The sequence below is a fragment of the Denticeps clupeoides genome, chromosome 11 (genome assembly GCF_900700375.1).
Source record: "Denticeps clupeoides chromosome 11, fDenClu1.1, whole genome shotgun sequence".
NCBI classification, from domain to species: Eukaryota; Metazoa; Chordata; class Actinopteri; order Clupeiformes; family Denticipitidae; genus Denticeps; species Denticeps clupeoides.
Window position 1 is genome coordinate 798,957 of NC_041717.1, and position 26,520 is coordinate 825,476.

The window sequence follows — 26,520 nt, forward strand, 5'->3', positions numbered from 1 at the left end:
ACCGGGGCCGCCACGCCTGACCACGCCGGGGAGCCAGCCCGAGGGACCGGGGCCGCCACGCCTGACCACGCCGGGGAGCCAGCCCGAGGGACCGGGGCCGCCACGCCTGACCACGCCGGGGAGCCAGCCCGAGGGACTGGGGCCGCCACGCCTGACCACGCCGGGGAGCCAGCCCGAGGGACCGGGTCCTCCAAGGGGAGGATACAGCAGGGCAGGAGCCCTGTGGTTGCCGCCGTCCGCCCCGCCGCCTCCACTGATGGTACTGTTGGGGCTCCGAGGACGTAGCCCTTGGAGGGGGGGCTCTGTCAGGATTGCCTGCAGCTGGGCTCCACACCGGAACCCAATCCTGACGCCCCATAAATGCCGGAAGTTTCCGCCCGTTCGGGGTCGCTGGCATTTTCGTGGACTCTGCACGAACTTGACCTGGTTTTGTTATGAGTGTTTTGAGTTCTGGCAATCGCCACACGCCTACGGGTTAGTTTCAGTTCGTTATTTAAGTTAAATCGTTTTCGGCCACCGCGCCGCTGTTTATTTGTATTTCTTTATTGTTTGTATTAATAAAACCCCGTTCCCAGCATGTCAAACCTCTGCGCTTCCTTCCCTCGTAAGTCCGTAGTCGTGACAGACACACCCGGAAACGGTTCCCGGAGTGCTGATTGCAGGCCACCCAACCCCGCACCTGATGTTTCCACTATTTCAGCGTGGCTGCATCAAAGCTCTGGGTTCTGGTACTGAACTGCAAATCTGACATGCTGATGCTGGTTTGCGCTCAGACATTTGTCATGTCCTAGTTGGAGTCGATGTGACTCTGTGTTTTGCGTTTAAGGTTTAAAGCATCAAGTCATGCTCATGGTCAGAGTGGTGTCACTTGCTTTTTCATTTGTTTCAAGTTTCGGGGTGTGAGACATAATCCTTTCTTTTCTCCATTTCCACACTCCCCTTCCCAAAACTAATTCCTGTGGGTTGGTGTGTGTGCTTTGAGTTCACAGCAAATAAAATGTTGTGGTACTAATCTGTGCCTGGATCCTTCTCCTCCATCTATACTGTAACAAGTGTATTTACATGTATTTCAGATGATTATGTTGAGAAGATCCAACAACAACTCCAACTGGACTAGCCAGCCTATTTTATTCAAAATGCCTTGATATTTGATGCAATCCATAATGTCATGTTTCATAGGAAGATCAGAACTTCCACCATATTTGACAAGGGAGATGAAATTGCTTTCATAATAACCATCCTTCTTACCACCATTCTCTGTGGAGGTAAAAGCATGGGTGGTCTTGCCGGCAAGTTTATCACAGGTCCAGTTGAAGACCACTTTTCCATTAGTATTATTTTTTCTTTGCCATGATGACATTTGGATGAGGGAATTAAATTCTTTGTCTCCTCATTTTTTAATCCCAGTTCATCGCAACATTCCTACACACAAATTGGATATAGACTACACAGTGTTAAAGTCCATTTGAGCACTACACAGGTACCCCAGACTTTCCCACCAGCATAAAACTCACATGGGGCCCATGTGGCAATGATGGCTTGAGTTTTGCATAGAATTTTAATGTGTTAAGTATATGTATTAAGTATGTATCCTGGTTCCTGGAAACTGCTAAATGTATTAAGTATATGTATTCTTAAAGTATTCAGAATACAAAACTTTTCTATGCACTATAATGAAATGCTTAACTGAGCATATTTATGACCATGTATTGTGTATTCAGCCATCATAACTTTGTGTTTGAGCATGAGTAGTTTTGTGGGTTCTCTGTGTGAAGGGCATGATGGTGTATGCATGTCTGAGTACACTGGGTACCTTTGAGTCTCCGCAATAAAACTTTCTCTTCTGTCTCTATCAAAGGAAATTCTTCTCTAGATGGACAGCTAGACATAAAGAAGCAACATTTTATTTGTGTCTACATAAGTGTGTCTATCTGTGTGAATGTATTTAAATAAATATGATTTCCTAGAAGAAACTGTGGTAGAAATGATGGAAAATGTAATTAATTACACAAGCCTCAAAAACAAATGTGAGTGTAGGTGCATGTGAGAGAGAGTGAGTGTGCATAAATGTACCTTCGGACAGTCTGCTGTAAAATACGGATCCAAGTGTTGCGGTCATCCTTTGAGGAAGCATGAAGCTCGTACATCTCAGGAGGGCTAGACTCTCTACTAATGAGGAAAATCCCTCGCTCTTGATTGGCTATACCTCTCACCAGCAGATTGGACAGGGACACCACAGCAGGCTTGTTCTGGACAAGTGCAGATATCAATGATGCAATTTAACTGTTGATTTGATTGTGACAGTTTTTTTTGGTTGCTGTGAACACTGAACAAAAAGCAATGTGTGTGTGTGATTTCCTACCAAGCAGGGGAAAATATATCTCTGGTCTTTTTCTTGTAGAAACACCAAAATATCAGTCATAAGCAAAACCTGCACGTCTACACAAACATACATACAATGAAATTACAGTGAATAAAATCATTATGTCATTATGCATGAAAATGAAACACACATACACACACCTTTAAGTCTAGAGCCACTGGTTTTCCAGAGCAGAGACCCCTCGTGGATAAGCTGGCGGCGGGACATTTCAGCCAGACGGAAGAGGACTCCCGAGCTCAGTCGGGCCTCTGCCCGCGGGTCCAGCCGAGCCTGGATCTCCTGCAGACGCTGTGTTTGCTCCAGCTCCAACACTCGTTCATCCACCGAGCTCAGCAACTCCCGCAGGACAGACAGGGCCTGGGACAGGGAGGCTGCCTCCTCAGGGCTGTCTGAGACACATACGCACAGAAGTAGACAGCAGACTGACCGAGGTCTGGAACCAGCAAGGGCACAAAACACAGTCACAACTAGACTCTGCTTAGACTTCCTCCTGTATGCGTGCATTCTTTTTTTATGTATACAGTTATTAACTCGTTACTTTTCTTATTACATCTCGTACGTAAATTTTTTTTCCAGAAATTTGTTTAACTGCACACTTCAGGAGGCCACTATCAATATGCAGGAGAGGTGGGATGTCTGCAGAACCCTGCTATTTAGTCACTTCAGCAGTAACTGAACAAAAAAAATCATGTTAAGTCAATATAATATTAATTTCAACTGTAATGTCAACTTCATGAATTCCAACTTGTGAAAGTCTTGTTTTTTAAAGTTGTTTCAATAATTTTATAAAAAAAGTGAGATCAGACAAGCATCTTACAACCACTGCTGTTTAAAGATTAGATGAGATGAGCACAGCTGAGAGCACTCAAAATGATCTCAGTGCCTCCTACAGTACAGGCCAAAATGTTTGGATACACATTCTCATTTTCATTTACATTGGTAGATTCTCTCTTTGCTCTGATTACTACTTTGCACACTCTTGGCATTCTCTCGATGAGCTTCAAGAGGTCGTCACCTGAAATGGTTCTCCAACAGTCTTGAAGGAGTTGCCAGAGGTATTTAGCACTTGTTGGCCCCTTTGCATTTACTCTGCGGTTCAGCTCACCCCAAAGCACACCGATTGGGTTCAGGTCCGGTGACTGTGGAGGCCAGGTCTCCACTTTTTGTTAAGTACATAACTCCACATGTGTTCATTCATAGTTTTGATGCCTTCAGAGAGAATCCACCAATGTAAATGGTCATGAAAATAAAGAAAACACATTGAATGAGAAGGTGTGTCCAAACTTTTGGCCTGTACTGCACCTTATCCTTACATATCCAGTGCACACTCACCAACCTATGAACCCATCAAACTAGCAACCGCCCAAACCTCCTTGTTCAGTTCATCCTCAGTTGGTGGGCACAGGTAAATTAACCTGCACTATGATCTAATGACACCTCTTGGCACCTTTTTCCATTTCCATTGGTGGGCAAACATGATTAAATTGATTTCAGTTTTTCAATTCAATCACTTTCAGTCAATCTGTTGTATATTCAACATTCTCTATAATCAACTGAAATGTACTTGACTTAATCATGTCTACAAAAGAAACACATATTATTTGTGTTATATTCACTAAATTCATTATTGTTGATTCAAAGACCCCTTGTGTCCATTTTTTCAGTGAAGTCTGGCCACCACAAACCCTTTCAATAAAAAAGATGTGAACCATAATAAACTGCTTTCAAAACAACATAGCAGTTTTCAGTAGTTTCAGTTTCTTTATAAAACATTCATTTTTGGATCTGCACCAACACCTCTAGCTTTCAGGGTGTAGGAGTGAGTCTATTGCAGCCTTATTGTTACCATGGTAACTGTTTTCCATTATTTCAGTTACTATCTTGACTGCTCACCCTTGGTGTTCTCATAGATGCACTGGACCAAGACAGGGTATTTGGTGATACGCTGGGTCACCAAGAGGATGCACTCCTGATAACCATGACGTCGTAAGAGCTGACCACGAGAGACCCTCTAAGAGTAAAGACAGTAAAACACATGAGACACAGACACACACACACACACACACACACACACACAAAGAATTTGACAAAGATGCATTTTATCCCATCTCTACCCACTCACAAAAACACACACACTAACCCGGGTGAAGTACTGGAGCCTTTTGTCTCTGGTCAGAAGTTCTTTGTAGCTTTTTACTGCCTTCATGTGACGACTGCAGAACTCAGCATACACATTCTTCATCTCATCACCACACGGCCCTGAGAACTACACACACACTCACAACTTACATTACATTAAATTACAAACTACACAGACACAAAAAGCACATGTCTCTCACACACACACAGACACACTTTCTATCCCTTGAATATCCCTATATCCCTTGAACACACACACACACATATATATGAGAAAAACGCCAGTAAATACAGAAAGAAAAGAAAATAAGTAAATTACAAATCAGAATGTAATAAATTTAAATTTAACTTAATTTTATTTATTAGTGTAATTATTTCCACAACAGAGTACTTTAAATATGAGTGATATCACTCCTACCAATCCTCATTGTGATAAATACTCTTGTTTATGCCGTATTGCTGACGAGTTAGCATTTGAGAAACAATGATGATCAATATTGCTGGAAGTGGGGTTCGTTGTGGGTGAGTGGTTGGAAGGACATGCAGGAGGACGAGGTCAGCAGTGAGGGAGACACATGGGATGACAGCGCGAGGTTGACCAGCGTGGACCTTGGCAGCAATCTCGCTGGTTGATCTCTCGACAACCAGTAACTGTGCTGCCGAGCCTGCCTCAATGGGTACTCATTCCTCCAGTTCCGGTCCTGGACTCCACACCCCTCTGCCCAGGCGTTCACCAGCAGGTTGGTAGCACAGCACCAGCGCCCCTTCCAGCTGCAGCGAGCGCCTCCAGTACCACCTCCACGCACCTGCCTCCCACCATCTACAGGTGTTGATGAAGGAGCTGCCCGCTGCTGTCTCCACCCAACATACCCCCCCAATCACCTGCAGAGACGCACCCAGTCTCCTGCTCCTCATACCAGTACCACGGTGCCACCTGCCGGTGGAAGGTGTAAAGGAGGGGTCAGCACCAGGTGATTGCTGGTCTCCCAACCCCGCCTCACCTGGAGCAATGTATCTTTGGGCAATAGTGGCCTATCGGTTAAGGAAGCATCCCCGTAATCAGAAGGTTTGAATGCCAAGGTGCCACTGAGCAAAGAACCATCCCCACACACTGCTCTCCAGGTGCCTGTCATGGCTGAAGTGTTCATATGTCGCCCCCGCTTCCCCCTTTGTGTTCACCAGTTGGAAACCGTGCAGCAGAGAGGAACCCCAGGGAGTAAGTTCATGACCCGACTGCACCGGTCCAGGGCAAGGTGGACTGGCCGCCATGCCGGACAAAGTCTGGGGGCCAGCAAGAGGGTTCGGGTCCTCCGGTGCGAGGGAGGACCACTAGCGACAGCAGTGCCAGAGCCCTGTGGTTGCCACTGCCATCTGGCCCTCCTTGGGGGGAGGGGCAAGGGATGGTAGTAGCCTAGTGGGTAACACACTTGCCTATGAACCAGAAGACTCCCCACTTAATACCATTGTGTCCCTGAGCAAGACACTTAACCCTAAGTTGCTCCAGGGGGGGACTGTCCCTGTAACTACTGATTGTAAGTCGCTCTGGATAAGAGCGTCTGATAAATGGCGTAAATGTAAATGTATATGTAAATGCAAGGTCCCGATCTATCCTAGCTGACACCAATTGGGCTTAATGGATCGGGACTCCATAAAACCGAAATGCAGCATGCAGATAGGGCTGCTGCATTGATGTGGACATGTGAACCTTACGTTGGTGTTGGTTTATGTTCCTGGCAATCGCCACATGCCTGTGGGTTAGTTTTTGTTTATTTTGGCCCTTGTGTCATTTTCTTTGAGTCCTTTTAAAATAAATAATTGTTTCCAAGATGTCCCATCTCTGCGCTTCCTTCCCTCGGCTACGTTTTCTTTGCACCCTGAGCAACCACCAGTATATTAAATGTTAGATCCCTTACACCTAAAACGCTCATTGTAAATTAAATTATTACAGATCAGGGGTTTGATGTACTGTGCCTGATCGAAACTTGGTTAATGCAACTACGAATTTGTTGCATTGAACAAGTCTAGTCCTCCTGGATACAGCTATGTACACCAACCTTGCTTAACTGGAAGAGGAGGTGGCGTCGCAGTAATTTATAAGGATAACCTCCGTATTACTCATAAACCCGGACATGGATTTAACTCTTTTGAGATTCTACTTACCAATATAACTTATGTAGTCTCACAAAATAAAAATTGATTATTATTTATAGACCCCCTGGACCTTATTCTGAGTTTCTTAGTGAATTTACAGATTTTGTCTCCAACTTAGTTGTATCTGTGGATAAAGCCCTAATTGTCGGCGACTTTAACATCCACTGTGATAAATTAGAAGACTCACTAAAAACAGCATTCCTGTCTTTATTAGACTCAGTTGGAGTTAACCAACACATAACAGGACCTACTCACGAAGGTGGTCACACGCTCAATCTTGTATTGACATTCGGTTTAAATATAGAAGATATAGTTACTCTTCTGAAATCTGAATGATCTCAGATCATTTCCTCATCGCTTTTAAAATATGTCTCAGACACAACAAACTCAATCCCCCTCGTTATAGAGACAAACGGACAATCACATCAAGTACGGCACAGAGGTTTATTAATACCTTACCAGATTTATCAACGCTAATAAACTCACCGTCAGACCCCGCTGAACTCGACCAAGCGACCAAATGTCTAGAATTAACACTGCGTAGTACGTTAGATATAGTCGCTCCCCTCAAAAAGAAGATAGTAAGAGATAAAAACTTAATTCCTTGGTATAATGATCACACGCGCTCGCTTAAGAAGACCGCCCGGAAACTAGAACGAAAACTGCGTCGAAGTAAATTAAACATATTCAGAATAGCGTAGAAGGAGAGCCTACTTAAATTTCTTTAATAGTAAAATTGTCGTGAATAGAAAGAAGATTAAAAGCAAAACAAATAGCTCGGCCGATATGGAAAATAATCTTCTAATAGACAACCACCGATTAGAACGATTCAACCTTATTAAAGAGAATGAATTAATGAATCTCAACGTCAAATCAATGTACTTGCTCCTTGGATCCGATTCCAACAAGGTTCCTTAAGCAAATAGTACCCGATATTATAAATTCTACCCTCAAAATTGTTAACTCGTCGCTTAGTACCGGCCACGTACCAAGTTCATTCAAGGTAGCAGTCATTAGACCCCTGATTAAAAAGCCTGATCTTGATCGCAGTCAGCTTTCAAATTATAGACCGATATCCAACCTTCCGTTTATATCAAAAATCTTAGAAAAAGTCGTAGCCCAGCAGCTGAGCGCATACCTAGACTGTAACAATATCCATGAAGTATATCAATCGGGATTTAGACCTCATCATAGCACTGAGACAGCACTGGTTAAAGTGGTTAATGACCTGCTGTTGGCCTCTGATCAGGGACGCATCTCGCTGCTTGTCCTGCTTGATCTGAGTGCAGCGTTTGACACTATTGATCACGCTATTCTCCTTGCCAGGTTAGATAATGTTATTGGGATTAAGCGAACAGCCCTTGAATGGTTCAGATCATATTTGACCAACCGATATCAGTTTGTGGACATCAATGGTGTTTCATCTTTACATAGTTAAGTAGAGTTTGGTGTTCCACAAGGTTCTGTCCTAGGTCTGTTACTTTTTTCCCTATACATGTTACCTTTAGGTGACATCATCCGCAAACACAGTATTAGCTTTCATTGCTACACTGACACACACAGCTGTATTTGTCAGCAATGCCAGATCAGAGGCAGCAGCTGAACAAAATAGAGAATTGTCTGAAGGACATTAGACAGTGGATTCTCACCAACTTTCTCCTGTTAAACCCTGACAAGACAGAAGCGCTTGTACTTGGGCCTCAAGCAGCCAGGCATAAACTGGCTGACTACACAATAACCCTGGATAGCCTTTCTATTTCACCAAGTATTGAAGTAAAGGATCTAGGTGTCATCATTGTTGCAGGTCTCTCATTCAATTCGCATATAGATAATGTCACAAGGATAGCATTCTTACACCTTAGAAATATTGCGAAAATAAGAAATATCATTTCAATGCATGATGCAGAAAAGTTGGTCCATGCATTTATTACATCAAGGTTAGATTACTGCAATGCATTACTGTCTGGATGCTCTAGTAGGTGCATGAGTAAACTCCAGCTAGTACAGAATTCTGCAGCCAGAGTTCTAACTAGAACTAGGAAATTTGACCACATCACCCCAGTCTTACAATCACTTCACTGTTTACCCATCAAATTTAGGATTGACTACAAAATCCTACTTTTGACCTACTTTTTGCCCCGCAATACCTGAGTGAACTTTTGGTTCTTTACGAACTGCCACGCCCCTTTCAATCAATCGGTGCGGGGTCACTACCGGTACCAAAAGTACAGAAGGTCACAGCTGGGAGCAGATCCTTCTCCTATAGAGCTCCGCAGTTGTGGAACGGCTTGCCTGTCAGTGTCCGGGACTCAGACACAGTCTCAGTGTTTAAATCCAATCTCAAAACCTATATGTTTTCTCTGGCTTTTTGTTAAGATCCTACACCCTCATTTCACTTCACTTTGACGCAGTGTCAATTATAAAGTCCAGTTTATCACAGAGTCCCCCTGTTAGACACAGACACAGAAAAAGTTAAATTCACCCTAGTTAGGCTGTCCTAGTTAGGGTACCGGGCCACTGTAGCCCCAATATACCACTATAACCACATATTTTAGTATCAGTCGTACAGTGCCACCGTCTGCCGCTGCTTCTGTTTGTTTTTCTCCGAGACACGGAATCAAACACACAGACAACTGGCAGACCCCAGTGAATAAATCCTGGTTCCTGACAACTGCTAAACAAGGACATACCATGAAACAAACCAGAGGGTCACCACAGCCACCACCACCGTTACAACTACAGCTTCAGGGATCTTCAAGTGGGCCAGTAACATCATTATGGACACGTAATCTAGACCATGACACTGACTACATCCTGGACTTCTGCAACTCTACAACTGTAGGACTTATTATTATATCATCCCCAACCCTGCACTGACACCATTTGCAGGCTCTCTCTACCCTGGAAGGGGGTCCCTCTCTGTATCACTCCTTCCCAAGGTTTCTTCCTTTCTTTTTTTCTCTCTCCTAGAGTTTTTTTTGTGTGGAGTTTTTCCTTGTGTGCAGAAGGGTCAAGTGTGGGGGGTGTCAACTGTAGGGCCTGTCAAAGCCCATTGAGACATACTGATTTTGGGCTATATAAGAAATACATGTTGTTGTTGTTGTTGTTGTTATTGATGGATCTGTATTTACAAATGTTCACCACAATATGTTTTGATTTTCTTACACATTATGGGACACACAGACACACAACACAAACTATAGATTATAGATATAACATAGCTGCTACACACACCTGTTCTAGCAGGATGTCTCCCAGTCGATGTATGGTGAAGTTGTTTGTGCTGCCAGGCTGAAGGAACTGATTACGGCATGTGAGCAGCTTCCCCAGGAAGCGCTGGTGTAGGAGCAAAAGGCGATCTAGACAGGGGAAGAGTGTGTTTACCACACCAGCCTCTAGCTGCACCTCCTCCAGCATCCCGTGCCTAAACACGCCCTCCATGATGCGCAGCGTCCGAACATGGTGTAGCTCCGTCTGGATCAGTTCTGATGGAGCCAGATATGATATTCAGCACAGCACAAATGTGTTACGGACAAATTGATGTCATCCTGAAACATAACGATCTCTACAAACCACACACAGAGCAAATTAGCCAAATTAACACTGCACAAGGTTCACATGTACCCACTGTACCCAACTTTTAATGGTAGCTAAATCAGCATCTCCACCCCTCCCCAGGAAGCAAAATGAAATGGATTGTTTTTGTCATTGTGATATATTGCAGCAGACAGCACACTGTGACACAACAAAGGTGGGTATAACATGAAAACATCAATATTAATCTAAAACTGAAAAACCACCAAAACAGTTCCACAAAACTCAATAACTATTTTCTGTTCAGTTCCCCTGAAGGTCAGCAGTTAGCAACATAGCCTCAAACCTCCAAGGTTGTTAGTTTGAATATATAAACATGGTGCAGTGTTAATTTAACACTGCCACAAATGAAGTGCACGGGAAGTGGAGGCCTAAGGAAGTGGCCCCGTAATCAGAAGGTTGCTGGTTCGAATCCCGATCCACCAAGGTGCCACTGAGGTGCCACTGAGCAAAGCACCGTCCCCACATACTGCTCCCCAGGTGCCTATCATGGCTGCCCGCTGCTCACCAAGGGTGATGGGTTAAAAGCAGAGGACACATTTAGTTGTGTGTATCATGTGCTGTGCTGCAGTGCATCACAATCACTTCACTTATGTGAATAATATTTTACCACTTCATATTCACTCACCATAAATCACATCTTGCCTCTTTATTATGTCTTTGCGATGAGTCTGCAGGTAGGTGGAGTCAACAGCCATGCTCCATGAATCAGCTTCAAAATCACGGCCTTTCATCTCAATCTCCTCCAGGATAGAGGTGTAATAGGCCTCGACTGTTAAATGGAAGAAATGGGATGAAATAAGCGATGATGTCAAGGCAACAGATAACTCAATGAAAATAGAAACAAGAAATTCCACATAGTATCTGAATCATGTGGGGGAGAGATGTGTGTCTGTATGGGGTGCAAGTGTCCTGTAGAAGATTTATAATGATCATTTTATAAACAGATTAATTATAAAAAAAATATGAACAGCGTGTCCACTTACTGACCTTTAGAGGAAGCTGCAGGTCATACAAAGAACAAACAGGAAATAACACTTGTTAACACTTACGTTAAATAACACTTCTCATTAATTGGACTTTTTTTCTGTTGGATAGATATTGAAGGGGGTATGTGTTCAAAGTATTTTGTTTTCCCTGATGTCCATATTCTTCCTTCAAATGTTATGATTCCTAAAAGATGATGCATGATTCACTTGCCACCTTGGTCCGGGTCCGTCTTCTTTTGCTATCTGAATCTTTATGTTGGGCTTTGCTTTTACAAAAGCAATAAAGCCAGGACATATTGGACATAGTCCTGCATCTGACTCATTCCTTCACAAGAGATTTTCCATCGTATACTTAATTGAGGGTATAAAGTGTGCTAGTAATGTAATAACAAGCCTTCAAACAAAGTGTGTGTGAGAGAGATCAGGTTTTCCTCACCCTCATCATTGAGTGACTCCATTGACATGGTCCTGCTTCTGAAGTTCAGGGAGTCTGTGGACTGGGAGAGGATCCTGCGCAGTCCCAGAGGAGAGTCATCACTTAGAGTCCTACACTCACATAGACACACACACCACAATACAATTGCACATAAATGCATGCAAAAATCACATGCACAATAAAACACAAAATAAGCAAGCATCACAACACAACATGCAAAATTAATAAACATAACATCATTACATTCACAACACATTCAACAGTTCCAAAATGAAAAAAATGATATTTTATTTAAGTGTCAGGGTATGGGGTGTCAACTGTAGGGTCTATCAAAGCAATTGAGACATATTATTTGTGATTTTGGGCCAAATAAAAAAAAAGTTGCTTTTTCCTAGTGACCTTGTGATTTTTACTGTGGAAAGTCTTTGCTTTCTGCAAACTAATTTGAAATGATTAGCTAACCCAGACCTGAACCCTACCCGATATTAGCCTGATGCGGCTAGACCTCGTTGGCCTACGAAAGCTACCGTGGGGTCGAGGAGATTGTCGCGCAGGTGCTCCCAGCGTTAACCAAGACGAGAAGCGGCGGACTTCTCAGCGGGGCGAGCCGGAGACTGACCAGAGTGACGGGCGCTGTGGACCGTTTTGAGGGGGAGTACTGTCATGATCTAGTTCGGACCGGAGTTTCATGTTAGTCTCGTGTAATGTTCCCTGATCGTGTTCACCTGTGTATAATTCTATAATTGTATAAAACTATCCTGTTCGTGTCTGTTTGCCATTAGGTCATTGTCTGGTGATGTTCCCTTGTCGTGTGCATTATGTATTAAACCCCTGTCCTGTGACGTTGTGCGTATGCGTCCTCCTTCCTCGCCATGTCCAGCCCAATGTGACAGAAATGTATAACATAATCTCAGGTTTTTTGCCATTAAAAATGTCATAAAGGGTCCAAACAAAAAAACAGTCATATAAAAATTAACTTCTCACATTGATTTTGATTCTTTTTCCCCCAAAACCGATTATTTCTCTTCAGTTGTGAATAGATTCTGACACTTCCTACAGCAATGTGCTATTTGCTGAACTGAGACGATTGTACATGGCACTGTCCAATGTTATGTTCAAGGCACGTTTTTTATGTAGTTTATGTAGTTTATTTTTTCTTTTATGAGATTATCAAGGTGATTAGTGTGTTCATAAGTGTAGAGTGCAAGGTTTACATTTTTAGCAGAGCGTGTCCAACACACACCTGAGAGACAGCTGGACATAATTTTATTTAACCAATTCAAAACAAAGGCCCCCCACCCTGGGGCAGCACAGTGCACACTATATTAACACCTATAAACATGTACCAATTTATACACATCGCAAATCATCTTAACATGGAGAATCTTGACTAAAGGCATACAAAAATCAAAACTATGTAAACAAAACACAATTCCAAAGCCACGTATCTCACCAAAAGACTCTATAGGACCATGTCCGACATTGATTAAATAAAAAAACGGCAGTAAAAGAGGTGGTGAACAACTTTAAAGGAATAAAAGAATTGATGAGTCGGCTGAAATACAATTTTTAATTATACTTCAGTCTGTTGAATGTGTTTTGAAAATAGAACATTTATAACATTGTCACGGCCGTTTGGCATGGTGAGGCAGGAGATCTGAAATGATGACAAGATATGACGAGGAAGAAGGATGCATTCGCACGTCACAGGACAGGGGAGACATCCGGTAACAGGTGTACAAGTAACATGTAACAATGACCTGATGGTGAACAGACCCAAATAGGGCAGCTTTATAAGATCAGACACAGATGAACACGATTAGGAAACATTACACTGGACAAACATGAAACTGCTTCGGCTGGCACGTAGGAAGTCACTTTTGTCTGAATGTCTAAAGCTGCCCTGTTTGTGTCTGTTCGCCGTCGGGTCTTTGTTTGGTGATGTTTCCCTTGTCTTATTTACCATGTATTAAGCCCCTGTTTTGTGATGTTGTGCACATGCGTCTGTCTTCCTTGCCATGTCCTCCATCGTGACAGACTGACCCGTCCAGCTTTGGACGCAGCCGACGCCATGTCCAGCCATCGATACACACTGACCTGACCAGATTTGGACGCAGCCAACGCCGTCCCGCTGAGATCCGAGGAGCCGCGACTCGCTGGGAGGTTGCCACCAGCCTCCTTGTCCCTGGCCAATGTTCATGTTCTGCAGGGTCCCGAAACGCCCAATTGCTTTTCCGGACGGTCGAGGACACCTGCCCCACAGTCCCATGTCTGGTGGCATTGAAGGGGAGAAGCGGCTATTCAGTGGGATTGAGCCGGAGACTGACTGGAGCGGCGGGTGCCTGCGCACAAGGTGCCGGTACCACATGGGCCTGAGCAGGACTACCACCACTCAGGTGCATCCAAATCTGGTCGGGTCAGTCTCTCGATGGCTGGACATGGAGTCGGCTGTGTCCAAATCTGGACGGGTCAGTCTGTCACGATGGCTGGAAATGGCGAGGAAGAAGGATGCATGCGCACAACATCACAAAACAGGGGCTTAATACACGGTAAACAGGACAAGGGAAACATCACCAAAGAAAGACCTGACAGCGAACAGACACAAACAGGGCAGCTTTAGTGTGTGTGTGTGTGTGTGTATATACACACATAGATACATACATACATACATATATAGAAACTATTAATGAGTTTTCAGAAACCAGAACCTCTTCCAATCTGTGGAAGGGCTTCTTTCCGATTCTCTTCCTTCTCAAATATGATGAAAATTTGCATCAGCAGTAGAGCAGTGTGGTGACCCGATTCAAACCGGAAACAACATATTTGTGTGCATCCAAATTGGTTAACGACAGGCAAGCGACGTAACTCTGTGTACGTCTCCTTCGACCATGCCTCTTCCAGGAAGATTGGCAACCCATCCGGCAACATTGCTGTTGCTGTTCCTCTTACGGGGTTAATTTTAGAAGGTTTCGTTGTGTCTGTATGAATGTGTGCTTTGGTTTTAGTATATGAGCTTGGCTCCTGAACAGCTGAAATCCATTAATACTAGGATTGGATTCTAAAAGTGAAAAAAAGTGAAGTGATTGTCACTTGTGATACACACCAGCACAGCCCATGGTGCACACAGTGAATTTTGTCCTCTGCATTTAACCCATCACCCTGAGTGAGCAGTGGGCAGCCATGACAGGCGCCCGGGGAGCAGTGTATGGGGACGGTGATTTTCTCAGTGGCACCTCAGTGGCACCTTGGCGGATCGGGATTCGAACCAGCAACCTTCTGATTACGGGGCCGCTTCCTTAACCGCTAGGCCAACACTGCCCCACTGCCTGGATTCTAAGTAATCAGTGTTTATGAGGTAGGAAATCTTAGTGTCCTTGTCTTATTTAATGTGTCCACAGTATCAAATTTTCCCTCCTTGTAGTTTGTACAGCTGATTACAATGAACACATGTGGAGTTTTGTACTTAACAAAAAAGGTGAAGTAAATGAAAACATGTTTTATGTTCTAGTTTCTTCAAAATATCCACCCTTTGCTCTGATTGTGCAAAGAGGAATGGTGAAAGATCCCTCTTTCTGTATTCTCCAATCTTGTTAAACATTATAGGAGAAGAGAAAATTAGGTGCTGTTTTGCTGGCAAAGTGGTTGTACAAAGTATCAGGGGTGTTAATAATTGTGGTAAATGATGTAAAAGAATTATTTCTTTCATTGTGGTCCTACACTGCTTTAAATAAGGGAACAGATAAGTAATACATAAATAATGAATGAAATTTTCTTATTAAATACTTTATTTTTTAAAATGTTGAATTTGCTAACAAAATCACCTAAAAATTATTGATGGAAATCAAATTTATCAACCCATGGATGATAAAAATCACTACAGGCTAGGGCTGCAACTCTCGAATATTTTTGTAATCGATTATTCTGTCGATTTTCATTGATTAATCAATTAATCAGATAACTCATACAACAATTTGTTTAAAAAACTAAAACAAAGTAAATGGGGTCAGAGCAGTTGCGATGGCAGTTGACTTCACCATCTTGGGTAAATCTATATGCTAATGAATGTAGATTTGTCCATCTGTTGCATTTATTATTACTACCTTATGTATAGGGAAGGCATGTTTTGAGATGTAACTTATCAGTGTGTGTGTGTGTGTGGCGCGTGCGGGAGAATTACATGAGTGAGATCTTTGTATTTGCTCTCTTGCTACTTATCATGCCTCGACACTATCGACTCATAACACAGGCTACAATAATTACAATAATTACAAATGATGTACGTTCTAAGAAGCGCTAATGTTCATATCAGTTTTACAGTGTATACGCTGCATTACATTGTCCACCTTACGCAGCGTAAAATGGTCCCACACTTTTATGCACACCGGTATCTTCATTTTCCGCCATCTTTGGAATGTGCTTCAGGTAAAACAACTGCACCTGGCTGCAACTGGTGTGGAGCTCCACAATAGGCGGAAACACGTCACGAGTCTAGCCCTCCTGGATACAGCTACCTCATCTCTAATTCAATTTGCATGTGGATATCACTAGGATTGCATTCTTTCACAATTTGCAAAGATAAGAAACATGATCTCAATGCATGATGCAGAAATTTTGGTCCATGCCTATCACACCAAGGTTAGATTACTGCAACGCATTACTGTCTGGATGTTCTAGAATGGTGCAGCCAGTGTTCTATCTAGAACTAGAAAATTCGACCTGCTCACCTGGTCTTACAATCACTGCACTGGCTACCCATCAAATTTAGGATTGACTACAAAATCTTATATAACATAAAAGATTGACCTATAAAGCTCTAAATGGTCTCACCCTGCAGTACCTGAGTGAACTCTTAGTTACTTACAAGCCGCCACGCCCCCTGTGTTAGAAGGGTGCGGGGTCACTACTGGTACAGAATAAATCAATCCAAAAGTACAGAAGGTCACAGTTTGGAGCATATCCTTATCCTACAGAGCTCCGCAGTTGTGGAACGGCTTGCCGGTCAGTGTTCGGGACTCAGACACAGTCTCAGTGTTTAAATCTAAACTGAAAACACATCTGTTTACTTTGGCGCTCAGTTAAAATCTCAGACACTGTCAGTCATTAAGTCCACTTTAACACTCATTCACCCTGTCAATCACAGACAGTGTTAAATTCACCTTTGTTAGGCTGTCCTAGTAAGGTACCGGGCCACTATTGCACAAATATACCACTATAGCCACATATTTCAATACCAGTTGTACAATGCCACCGTCTGTCACTGCTTCTGTTTGTTCTCTCTGAGGCACTGAATCAAGCAAGTAAGGTGGTCTACTTTCAGTTACTTTTTTTTATTTATTATTTAATTGGCAAATGTTAAAATAAATTCCAGCATTGCTGGGTCAGGTATGTCTCAAATTTATCAGTTGGAATATCAGCGATATGGGTAACCCTGTTAAGAGCACTAAGGTTTTTACACACTTGAAACTTCAATTCTAAAGCTACAGGAGTTACCATTCTCATTAATAAGAAAATTCCAATCAATATGATCCAGTTTTTGGTCTCTCTAATTCTTGTCATCTGAATCAATCGGCTATGTCTAAAATATTTTCAGATTTTATGAAACAACAATCTTATTGACCCATGGAGATTTTGTAACCCTTCAATTCTTATTCTAGGATTGATTATTTTTGTATCAATAGAAATCTTAATTCATGTGTAAATAATCGTTGCCATCTTCCTTCCACATGCCCGAAAAACCTCAACTAGCTACTCTTGATGTTGAGGAGCAGCGGTACTACTCCCAAATGTCCTCCCAAATGACAGAGCTAATCACCCTATCTCTAAGGTTGCGCCCAGCCACCTTACGGAGGAAACTCATTTCGGCCACTTGTATCTGCGATCTTGTTCTTTCGGTCATTACCCAAAGCTCCTATCCAGCAAGGGCTGAAGGTCAGAATCTGTTGAAGCTAGGAGGACCACATCATCTGCAAAAAGCAGAGACAAGATTCTCCTGCCACCAAACTCGACACCCTCCACACCACTGCTGCGCCTAGAAATTCTGTCCATATAGGTTGTGAACAGAACCGGTGACAAAGGGCAGCCCTGGCAGAGTCCGGGAACAGGTCCGACTTACTGCCGGCTATGCGGACTAAACTCACGCTCCTCTGGTATAGGGACTGAATGGTTGTTAACAAAAAACCATCCACCCCATTTTCCTGGAGTGCCCCCCATATGGTTCCCCTGGGGACACGTTCATAAGCCTTCTCCCATGCCCCTCCATCACCCTAGCAAGGTTAAAGAGCTGGTCCACAGTTCCATGGCCAGGACAAAAACCACATTGCTCCTCCTCAATCAGAGATTCAACTATCAACCGGACCCTCCTCTCCAGTACCTTGGAGTAGACCTTTCCAGGGATGCTGAGGAATGTGACCCCCCTAAAGTTGGAACACACCCTCTGCTTCCCCTTCTTAAAAATGGGGACCACCACCCCAGTCTGCCACTCCACCAGAACTGCCATTGATGTCCACGCAATGTTGCAGAGACATGTCAACCATGACAGCCCTACAACATCCATAGCTATGAGATACCCAGGATGAATCTCATCCTCCCCCGGGGTTCCGCCGCCGTGTAGCTGTTTCACTACCTCAGCAACTTCTGACCCTTCTGAGATTGGACAGTCTATTCTCAGGTATCCCAGCTCTGGTTCCACCTTGGAAGGCGCTTTGGGATTAAGGAGCTCCTCAAACTATTCCTTCCACTGCCCTATAGCCCCAGTGTGAGCTAGTTGCTGCCATCCTCTCTTTAGCCGTCGGATGGTTTGCCAGAACCTCTTTGGAGCCGATCGGTAGTCTTACTCTATGTCCTTATCAAACTCCTCCGACGCCTGACATTTTGTCACTTGCTGCTTCTGGAGACCCACAGACCAGCCATTCCCTGTAGGCCTCCTTCTTCAGCCTGATGGCTCCCTTAACCTCTGATGTCCACCAGCGGGTACAGGGGTTACCACCATGACAGGCACCAGCCACCTTGCGACCACAGCTAGCAACAGCCGCCTCAACAATTTCAGAGCCGAACAAGGTCCATTTGGACTCAATGTCCCCCACGGCTCTTGGGACGCGGTCAAAGTTTTCCGGAGGTGGGATTTGAAGACCATCTTGATAGGTTCTTCTGCCAGGTGTTCCAAGCAGACCCTCACTATACGTTTGGGTCTAACATGTCTACGTGGCATCTCCCCTGCCATCTGATCCAATTCACCACCAGGTGGCAATCAGTTGACAGCTCCGCTCCTCTCTTCACCCGAGTTTCCAAAACATTTGGTCAGACGATATGACTAAAATATCAATCATCGACCTGCGACCTAGGATGCCCTGGTACCAAGTGTACCGATGGGCATACTTATGTTTGAACATGGTGTTTGTTATGGCCAAACTGCGGCTTGCACAGAAGTCCAATAAAGAAACACCAGTTGAGTTCAGACCTGGTGGGCCATTCCTCCCAATCACACCCCTCCAGGTCATGCTGTCATTGCCCACGTGAACATTGAAGTCCTCCAGCAGGACAATGGAGTCCCCAGTCGGAGCACTATGCCAACCCGAAGGTGCTGGGAAGCTACCCTCTTGTTCCCCGGTGGAAAACAGGTTGAGATCCTTGGGGTTAACAAAAAGCCAACCCCAGCCCTCCGCCTCTCACCCAAGCACTCCAGCAAAGGAGAGTGTCCAACCTCTCTCAAGGACTTGGGTTCCAGTGCCAATGCTATGTGTCGAGGTGAGTCCGACTATATCTAGCCGGTACTGCTCAACCTCTTCTACAAGCTCCAGGTCCTTCCCCACCAGAGAGGTGACATTCCAAAGAGGCAGAGCAGACATGATACGCAGACATGATGCATATAATGAATATGGCAATAAGGCAGGTTGCTTACTGGCTCATCAGTTACAAAAACAAGCCACTTCACAAAGATTCATCCTCCAGTGGCTCATACAGACCTCTTTCTCTGCTTAATTCTGATGTAAAGGTGTTTGCTAAAGTACTTGCATCTCGCATTGAGGAAGTGCTTCCTCATATTATATGTGAAGAGCAAAATTATTTTATAAAGTGACGTCAATTCTTTGATGACAAATTATATGACAAACGTATTTCTTGGATTGGATTCATACTAATGAGAAAGGAAATTTTATAGCAAAGTGTTTAATGTGAAAGAAAAGTGTTTCTTAAATGTTTCTTATCCAGAGCCATGGAAAACAGATTTGTAAATCTTTGGGTCTGACAGTTTTACCTCTGTGTTCAGATGTATGAGATTATGGCTGCCTGGCACTGACAAGCACAGAAAAACACCAGTGTTTTGGTTTCGAAATTGCTTGACCATATATACACTGTGTTCAGATCTTTGGGGATTCGGATAGCAAGTCTTCCCATGCGCGCATGTAAATAAAGCCTTAATAAATTCATTTAACTGTTTCTCATTGTGACTCCTCAGACGCTCGGTGATGGAAATAATTTCCACGACATTAATTATGTTATCAGTGATGATTTCAGTTTGTGGACATCAATGGTCTTCACATAGTAAAATAGAGTTTGATGTTCCATAAGGTTCTGTCCTAGGTCTGTTGCTTTTTTCCCTATACATGTTACCTTTAGGTGACGTCATCCGCAAACACAGTATTAGCTTTCATTGCTACGCTGATGACACACAATTGTATTTATCAGCAATGCCAGATCAGAGGCAGCAGCTGAACAAAATAGAGAATTGTCTGAAGGACATTAGACAGTGGATGCTCACCAACTTTCTCCTGTTAAACCCTAACAAGACAGAAGCTCTCGTACTTGGGTCTCAAGCAGCCAGGCATAAGCTGGCTGACTACACCATAACCCTGGATAGCCTTTCTATTTCACCAAGTATTGAAGTAAAGGATCTAGGTCTTTCATTCAATTTCACTTTAGAAATATTGCGAAAATAAGAAATATCATTTCAATGCATGATGCAGAAAAGTTGGTCCATGCATTTATTACATCAAGGTTAGATTACTGCAATGCATTACTGTCTGGATGCTCATGTAGGTGAATTAGTAAACTCCAGCTAGTACAGAATGCTGCAGCCAGAGTTCTAACTAGAACAAGGAAATTTGACCACAATCACTACACTGGTTACCCATCAAATTTAGGATTGACTACAAAATCCTAGTGTGCAGACAGTTCTTTGCTCAGTAGCACCTCAGTGGCACCTTGGCGGGTCGGGATTCAAACCGGCAACCTTCTGATTATGGGGCTGCTTCCTTAACTGCTAGGCCACCACTGCCCCACATCTGACCCACACTCACAGACTATCCTCAAGCCATTTGTCTGCCTATTCTCCACTGCCCACGTTCACCTCTTTGAGAAGCCAGAGTCCCCCTCCCACTCCTGTTCCCCCTCACCTTCAGTCTGCCTACCTCAGGCCAAGCTTTATTCCTCCTCCAGTGCCCATTCCCATTGCTGCAACTTATTCTCCAGTATGTCTGCTAGTGCATCCCTGAATTTGCACAATGATAATAAGGAATCCTGGGAACAGGCCAGAGAGAGTGTACCACTTTTTGTGCTAATCTGGGACTTATTCAATTTAAGATCATATACAGGGCGCATATCTTTAAGTCTCGACTTTCGGAATTGTTTCGGAAATGTGATAAATGCCATGGCTCTCATTGCCACCTTAGCCATATATTTTTCTTTGTCCCTTGTTGAATGATTTCTGGATGAGTTATTTTACTACTATATCATCTGTTCTTGGGGTATTTCTCCAACCTTGCCCTATATTTGGATTCCTGATAGCTCACTGGGTCAGATGGGGTGTCTTGGGTGGCACAGGCAGAAACTTCTAATGAATTAGCACAGAGTCTGGGGGTTGATTGGGAAATGTGCGAAAAGTATGATGAGCAAAGCTACGCATCTGCAAGTATCTAAAGAAATACTGCTGAGGAAGAGAATATTTATGAAGCAGTTGTGAGAAAGAGGCAAAGACATTGTCTATGTATAGGTTTTTAAAACAGAGAATGGCAGCTTTTGACCAAATAGCAAACAGATCATCAACTAAAGATGGAGGGAACTGGTGATTTGCAGCCAGTGGGGCGTAGGTGCAAGAAGTTTGTAATTCTTAGCAGCAAGACTAATGGGAAATAATTAACTTTTATTCAAATTCCCTTTATAACCAGAAATCTGAGAGAATGATTGAAGTAAGAGCAGCTGGGATTGAGACCTGTAGGTTAGAGGTATATAACAAGAGGTCATCTGCATGAAGGGACACTCTCACCTCCTGCCCATTCCTAACAATTCCAGTAATCTGAGTGTTAGACCTAAGCGCAATTGAAAGAGGTTCAACTGCAAGCGCAAATAATAATGGTCTTAAGGGGCAACCCTGCCTAGTTGAACGATAGATAGAGGGGGAAATATTTGTTCTAACAGATGCTTGTGGTGAGGAATGAAGTATCCTAATCCATAAAATGAAGTTTGTTTTAAAACCAAACAGTGTATGAAAAAGATAGGGTCATTCCACTCTATCAAAAGCCTTTTCAGTGATATGAAAGCCTTCTGTTATAAATTGTATTAAGCAGACATCTAAAGTTAGAGAAAGAGTGTCGATTTCGGATAAATCCTGTTTGGTCTGCAGAGACGATGCTCGGAAGGGTTGATTCCAGTCTTAAAGCTAACAATTTTGATAACAGTTTAAAATCAGCATTCAACAAGCTGATTGGGCAGTAGGACCAACAACACAAAGGATATTTGATCTTTTTTAAAAGCAGTGAGATGGTGGCTTGTGAAAGAGTTTGAGCTACCGGGAGCAAGTGGAGAGAGGTGAGAAGAGTTGTGATAACTTGCTGGCCTTGTCCCCATGTTCATAATAGTTAGCTCTGGACTGAAGTATAATTTCTGTAACTTGATGTGTCATAAGAGCGTCATACTCTGCTTGTATGTTTTATAGGATTGTTAAGTCCCCTACAATAGAGACTAGTAAATAAAATGTTGCCCCCACCTGGCATCGGTACAGAATTAGCCCTGGGTATAAATTAAAGAAAAAAAAATTCTCAAAGTAGACCTCTGCATTAAAGTGGGAAGTGAAGTAAGATGAGTGAAAAAAAACAAACATAATTATATTACACATATTTATAAGGAAAAATAAATAACTGAAATAAAAACAAGGCCCCATCCAAAATAGCGCGGCACCCACCCCATAACACACCATCTTCTTGGCATGTCCGTGGATGATACAAGTAACCAACTACAAGACGTTCCTAATGAAGAGTGACAAATTGTAAATCCAATAACTGTGCATATAAAAATATTAAAACTAACCCTCAGTAGGAAAACAGGATTAGTAAAGGAAACATTAACCTACAACTTGAAGACACCGGCCATATTAATTCACATTCACAATACCTAAAAGGACGCATAGTATATCTTCATATAAAATAACTACACACAAAATCTAAATTTCAATATTTACCAAGGTAGACCAAAAAAAAAAAAAAGATCAACGTCATAACTCAGATCTTCTAAAAATAGAAAAGAACATAAAGCCCACCTTGTGAGAAAGTTTGAGTACAACACCAGGAACATGTATTCATTGAATGAATAAGCCACTTTTAAAGTGTGAATTTTAATACTGTGTTTTCTACATGTTTGTCTCAGTGTGCAAACTTTTAGGTGCTGAACATCTAGCACTTTTTGGTTTTTCCTTGCTTCTTGTTTGGGATGACATTTTAAGTTTGGTCATCTTTATTTTTAGTTATATTTTGGCAGCTGTTAGATGTTCCATACCTCACTGCAAGAATATACACTGAATCGTATATTATTAAATTGGTATAATCAGGGGTGCACATAATATTTTTAGTGAGCTACTCAGGTGAGTACCAGGAAATGGTGTTTGGTACTCACCCCATACATAGCGTGGTCTTAATAAGTGCAGTCTTCCTCACTGTCCTCCTCAGTATTGCTCCCACTGACCTCTGCTTCAGCTTCCTGCATGGTAGATGATGAACATGCTGCAGATGCACCTGCCTGTCCTTGGTTGAGCCTCCGATTAACGGTCTCCATCCACAGGTCAACAGCTGGCTTTGGGTCAAATGTCTCTGTGGTCTGCTTTGACAGGTGAATGTGCAACAGGGCTGAGAGATGAGCGTGTGACAGACGAGATCTGTACTTGGTTTTTATCAAGTTGAGATGTGAGAATCCCCTCTCACAAGCTGCACTGCTTAAAGGCAGTGTAAGAGACAGCTTAACCACCTTGTTGATGTTGGAGTAAGCATCTGGGTTACTTGTATTCACTATTTGGACCAAGTCATACACAGAAGAGGCTCCCAGGCGTTTTCCTGCCTGCTTTAAGCGCATCCATTCTGTCACAGTGGTGTCTTTGTCAAGATGCAAGATGGCCTCATATTTCTTGAGAATGCTGCAAACAGTTATGTTTCCAAAAATGTGGAGGTCTTGCTTTTCCTGAGGCCATGTTGAAGGATCAAATACTAAGAAATGATCACATGACTTGAGGGAGTCATATCTGATTTCAAACTCTTCAATTAACCCCCTGAGTAAGTTTGTCTTGTCTCTGTCAGCATCAGCATTAGAAACAGTGTGTGCTCTGTAGTGGCCCTCACTATCAAGCAGAAGGGTGAACTGTCCAATGGCCACCATGAGTTCATCCTTACATTCTCCAATAATCAGCTTTTCCTTCTGAAACCTAATGGATGTGGTCTTTAAAATGTTGCCAATGTCAAGCATGTTTGACAGAAAGCATTGAAAACGCTCTGTACAGATATGCTGCAAGTCACTGTTATCACTCGTAGCCAGTTGCATTTTAATGGCTGGCAATAGTCTTGATATTTTTAACAGTGTTTCATGCCTCCATGCAGACCACCTGATATTATGAAACTTACCCAGCTTCACAAAGGGGATCCCATTTTCTTCACACAGCTTCTTCAGGGCAGCTATTTTTTTTGCTCCACCTTTTTGCAAATAAAACTGCAGCAGCTTGACCACGGAGCAATTAAATGTCTCACAGTAAGGAACGTTGCGATCAGCTGATTTTAAGCAATTCTCCAGTGTGTGTGCCGTGCACAGAATGTGCACAAGGGATTCTCTAACTGCAGCAAGTTGCCGGAGTTTTGGCACAACGCCGTTGTACATACCGACGTTGACAGCAGCCCCGTCTGTGCACACAGCGACCAACTTTGTTGCCCAGTCATTCAAGCCTGCGTTCTGGAAAAGTCTCACAAGTCAGTCTGTTATGGCCTGCGCGGTTCGATCAGTACCCAGTTCAATCAGTCCAAGAAAGTCCGACGTAAATTCTCCGTTGCTGGACACAGACACAATGTAAACGATTTCCTGCTCAGTTTTTGTGATGTCCTCAGATCCATCAAAAAGCAGCCCCCAAAATTCGGCAGACTGCAATTTGGCTCGTAACTCCCCGCTGATGGTGTGAGCGATGCTCTGCACGATTCGTGTGCCCCCTTCACGTGAATGATATGCAACTCCGACATTTACTCCTAGCCGCTTCAGTAAAGGAATATCCTCAGAATATGAAGACATGGGACGTGCGTGTTTAGCTTTATGGAAAGCGAGGAGAAAAATATTAGACAGAGCTTGCTGCTGTTCTTCATTTAGCTTGTCTCGCCATCTATTAAGCGGGCGACTGGACATTTCTTCTCGGCTAGCTTGTTTATTAGCAATGACTTGCGCCACATTCACATGCTCCTTGCTCTTTTCATGTTTCTCAAATAAAGGATGGTTAAAATTCTTTGAGCCCCTGTAAAACGCACCTGATTTGTCTGCTATATGTGGATGCGAGCGGCAAATCTTGCACCACATTTCAGTGCGCTCACTGTTAGCTTCCAGCCACTGCACATCTTGGAGCCACTTTTCCGAAAAAAATCTTTTCTTCGGCTCTGGCTCCGGTTGGCGTTTCTTAGCTGGTGGCGAAACGCCAAAGAAGCTGCTTAATGTCTGTTGTTTTTTGGACATTTAGTTGGTGACAAGCAACGTGTAAGATTAAATGAGATAGTGGTGTTGAAAACGTGATGGTCAAGTACGCAAAGGCGCGTGGTGACACAATTGTCACTACGCATTCCTAATTTTTGTCGCGCATGCGTAACTGCGTACCAGTTATGTGCACCCCTGGGTATAATAATGGTAATGGTATAAATCAGACAATTAAGAGCACATATTGTCTTCCATATTGTTTTCCTTCAAGGGACACACTTGTCCAGCCATGTTAAATTGCAGTGGTGATGGGTCAGCCAGGTTTTTCATTCCTAATTTTGGGTCTAGATCTAGAACAGTTTCTTCGGATAAATGTTTTCTAGTTTGCCCAACATGCCTACCCATAGGATTGCAAGTTCAAATCCTGAACTTCCAAGGTGCCACTGAGGTACCCTTGATCTAGTTACCATCCCCACATACCGAAACCCAAGCACCTTTCATGGCTGCACACTGCTCACTGAGGATGATGGGCACATTTAGTTGTGAGCACCGTGTGCTGTGCTGCAGTGTTTCACAATGACGGCAGTTTCCCTGGCCTCCAGTCCAGGTTTTCAAGTATTCCGTGTCTTGTGTTGCCTGATTACCTTCAATGTGTCTAGTCGACTTGTCATTGTTGTCAACCATCATTGTTGTGTTCCCAATCCATGTCATGTTTTGGTTTTGTTATTAAACCCTTGTCTGTTCCCTGGAGTCTTGCGTATGTCCATGCAGGATTGTAGGTGGATATATCATTACTAGACTCCTCCCAATCCTTACTGGGATTAATGTCCTGGAGCAAGGAGGATTTAAAATGACAGTGGTTTGCATTGACAACCAGGAGGAAGAGGCAAGCTGTCAAGTCAAGGTCTCCA

At 43.3% G+C, this 26,520-nt stretch overlaps 1 protein-coding gene across 6 annotated transcripts in view; it reads right to left on the reverse strand.

Moving 5' to 3' along the window:
- arhgef2a (Rho guanine nucleotide exchange factor (GEF) 2a) overlaps positions 1 to 26,520 on the reverse strand; it is a 40,545-nt gene that overhangs the window by 9,065 nt on the left and 4,960 nt on the right. For 2 of the 6 annotated variants that reach the window (XM_028995861.1, XM_028995858.1), the window contains exons 6-15: positions 11,693 to 11,802; positions 11,258 to 11,269; positions 10,896 to 11,039; positions 9,908 to 10,158; positions 4,524 to 4,649; positions 4,277 to 4,394; positions 2,524 to 2,772; positions 2,363 to 2,439; positions 2,074 to 2,249; positions 1,814 to 1,881 (exon numbers count right to left, since the gene is read on the reverse strand). In XM_028995861.1, the coding sequence (XP_028851694.1) occupies positions 1,814 to 1,881; positions 2,074 to 2,249; positions 2,363 to 2,439; positions 2,524 to 2,772; positions 4,277 to 4,394; positions 4,524 to 4,649; positions 9,908 to 10,158; positions 10,896 to 11,039; positions 11,258 to 11,269; positions 11,693 to 11,802 (1,331 nt within the window). The remainder of the gene's footprint in view (positions 1 to 1,813; positions 1,882 to 2,073; positions 2,250 to 2,362; positions 2,440 to 2,523; positions 2,773 to 4,276; positions 4,395 to 4,523; positions 4,650 to 9,907; positions 10,159 to 10,895; positions 11,040 to 11,257; positions 11,270 to 11,692; positions 11,803 to 26,520) is intronic. The other 4 variants (XM_028995860.1, XM_028995863.1, XM_028995862.1 and 1 more) reach the window with 4 other exon arrangements.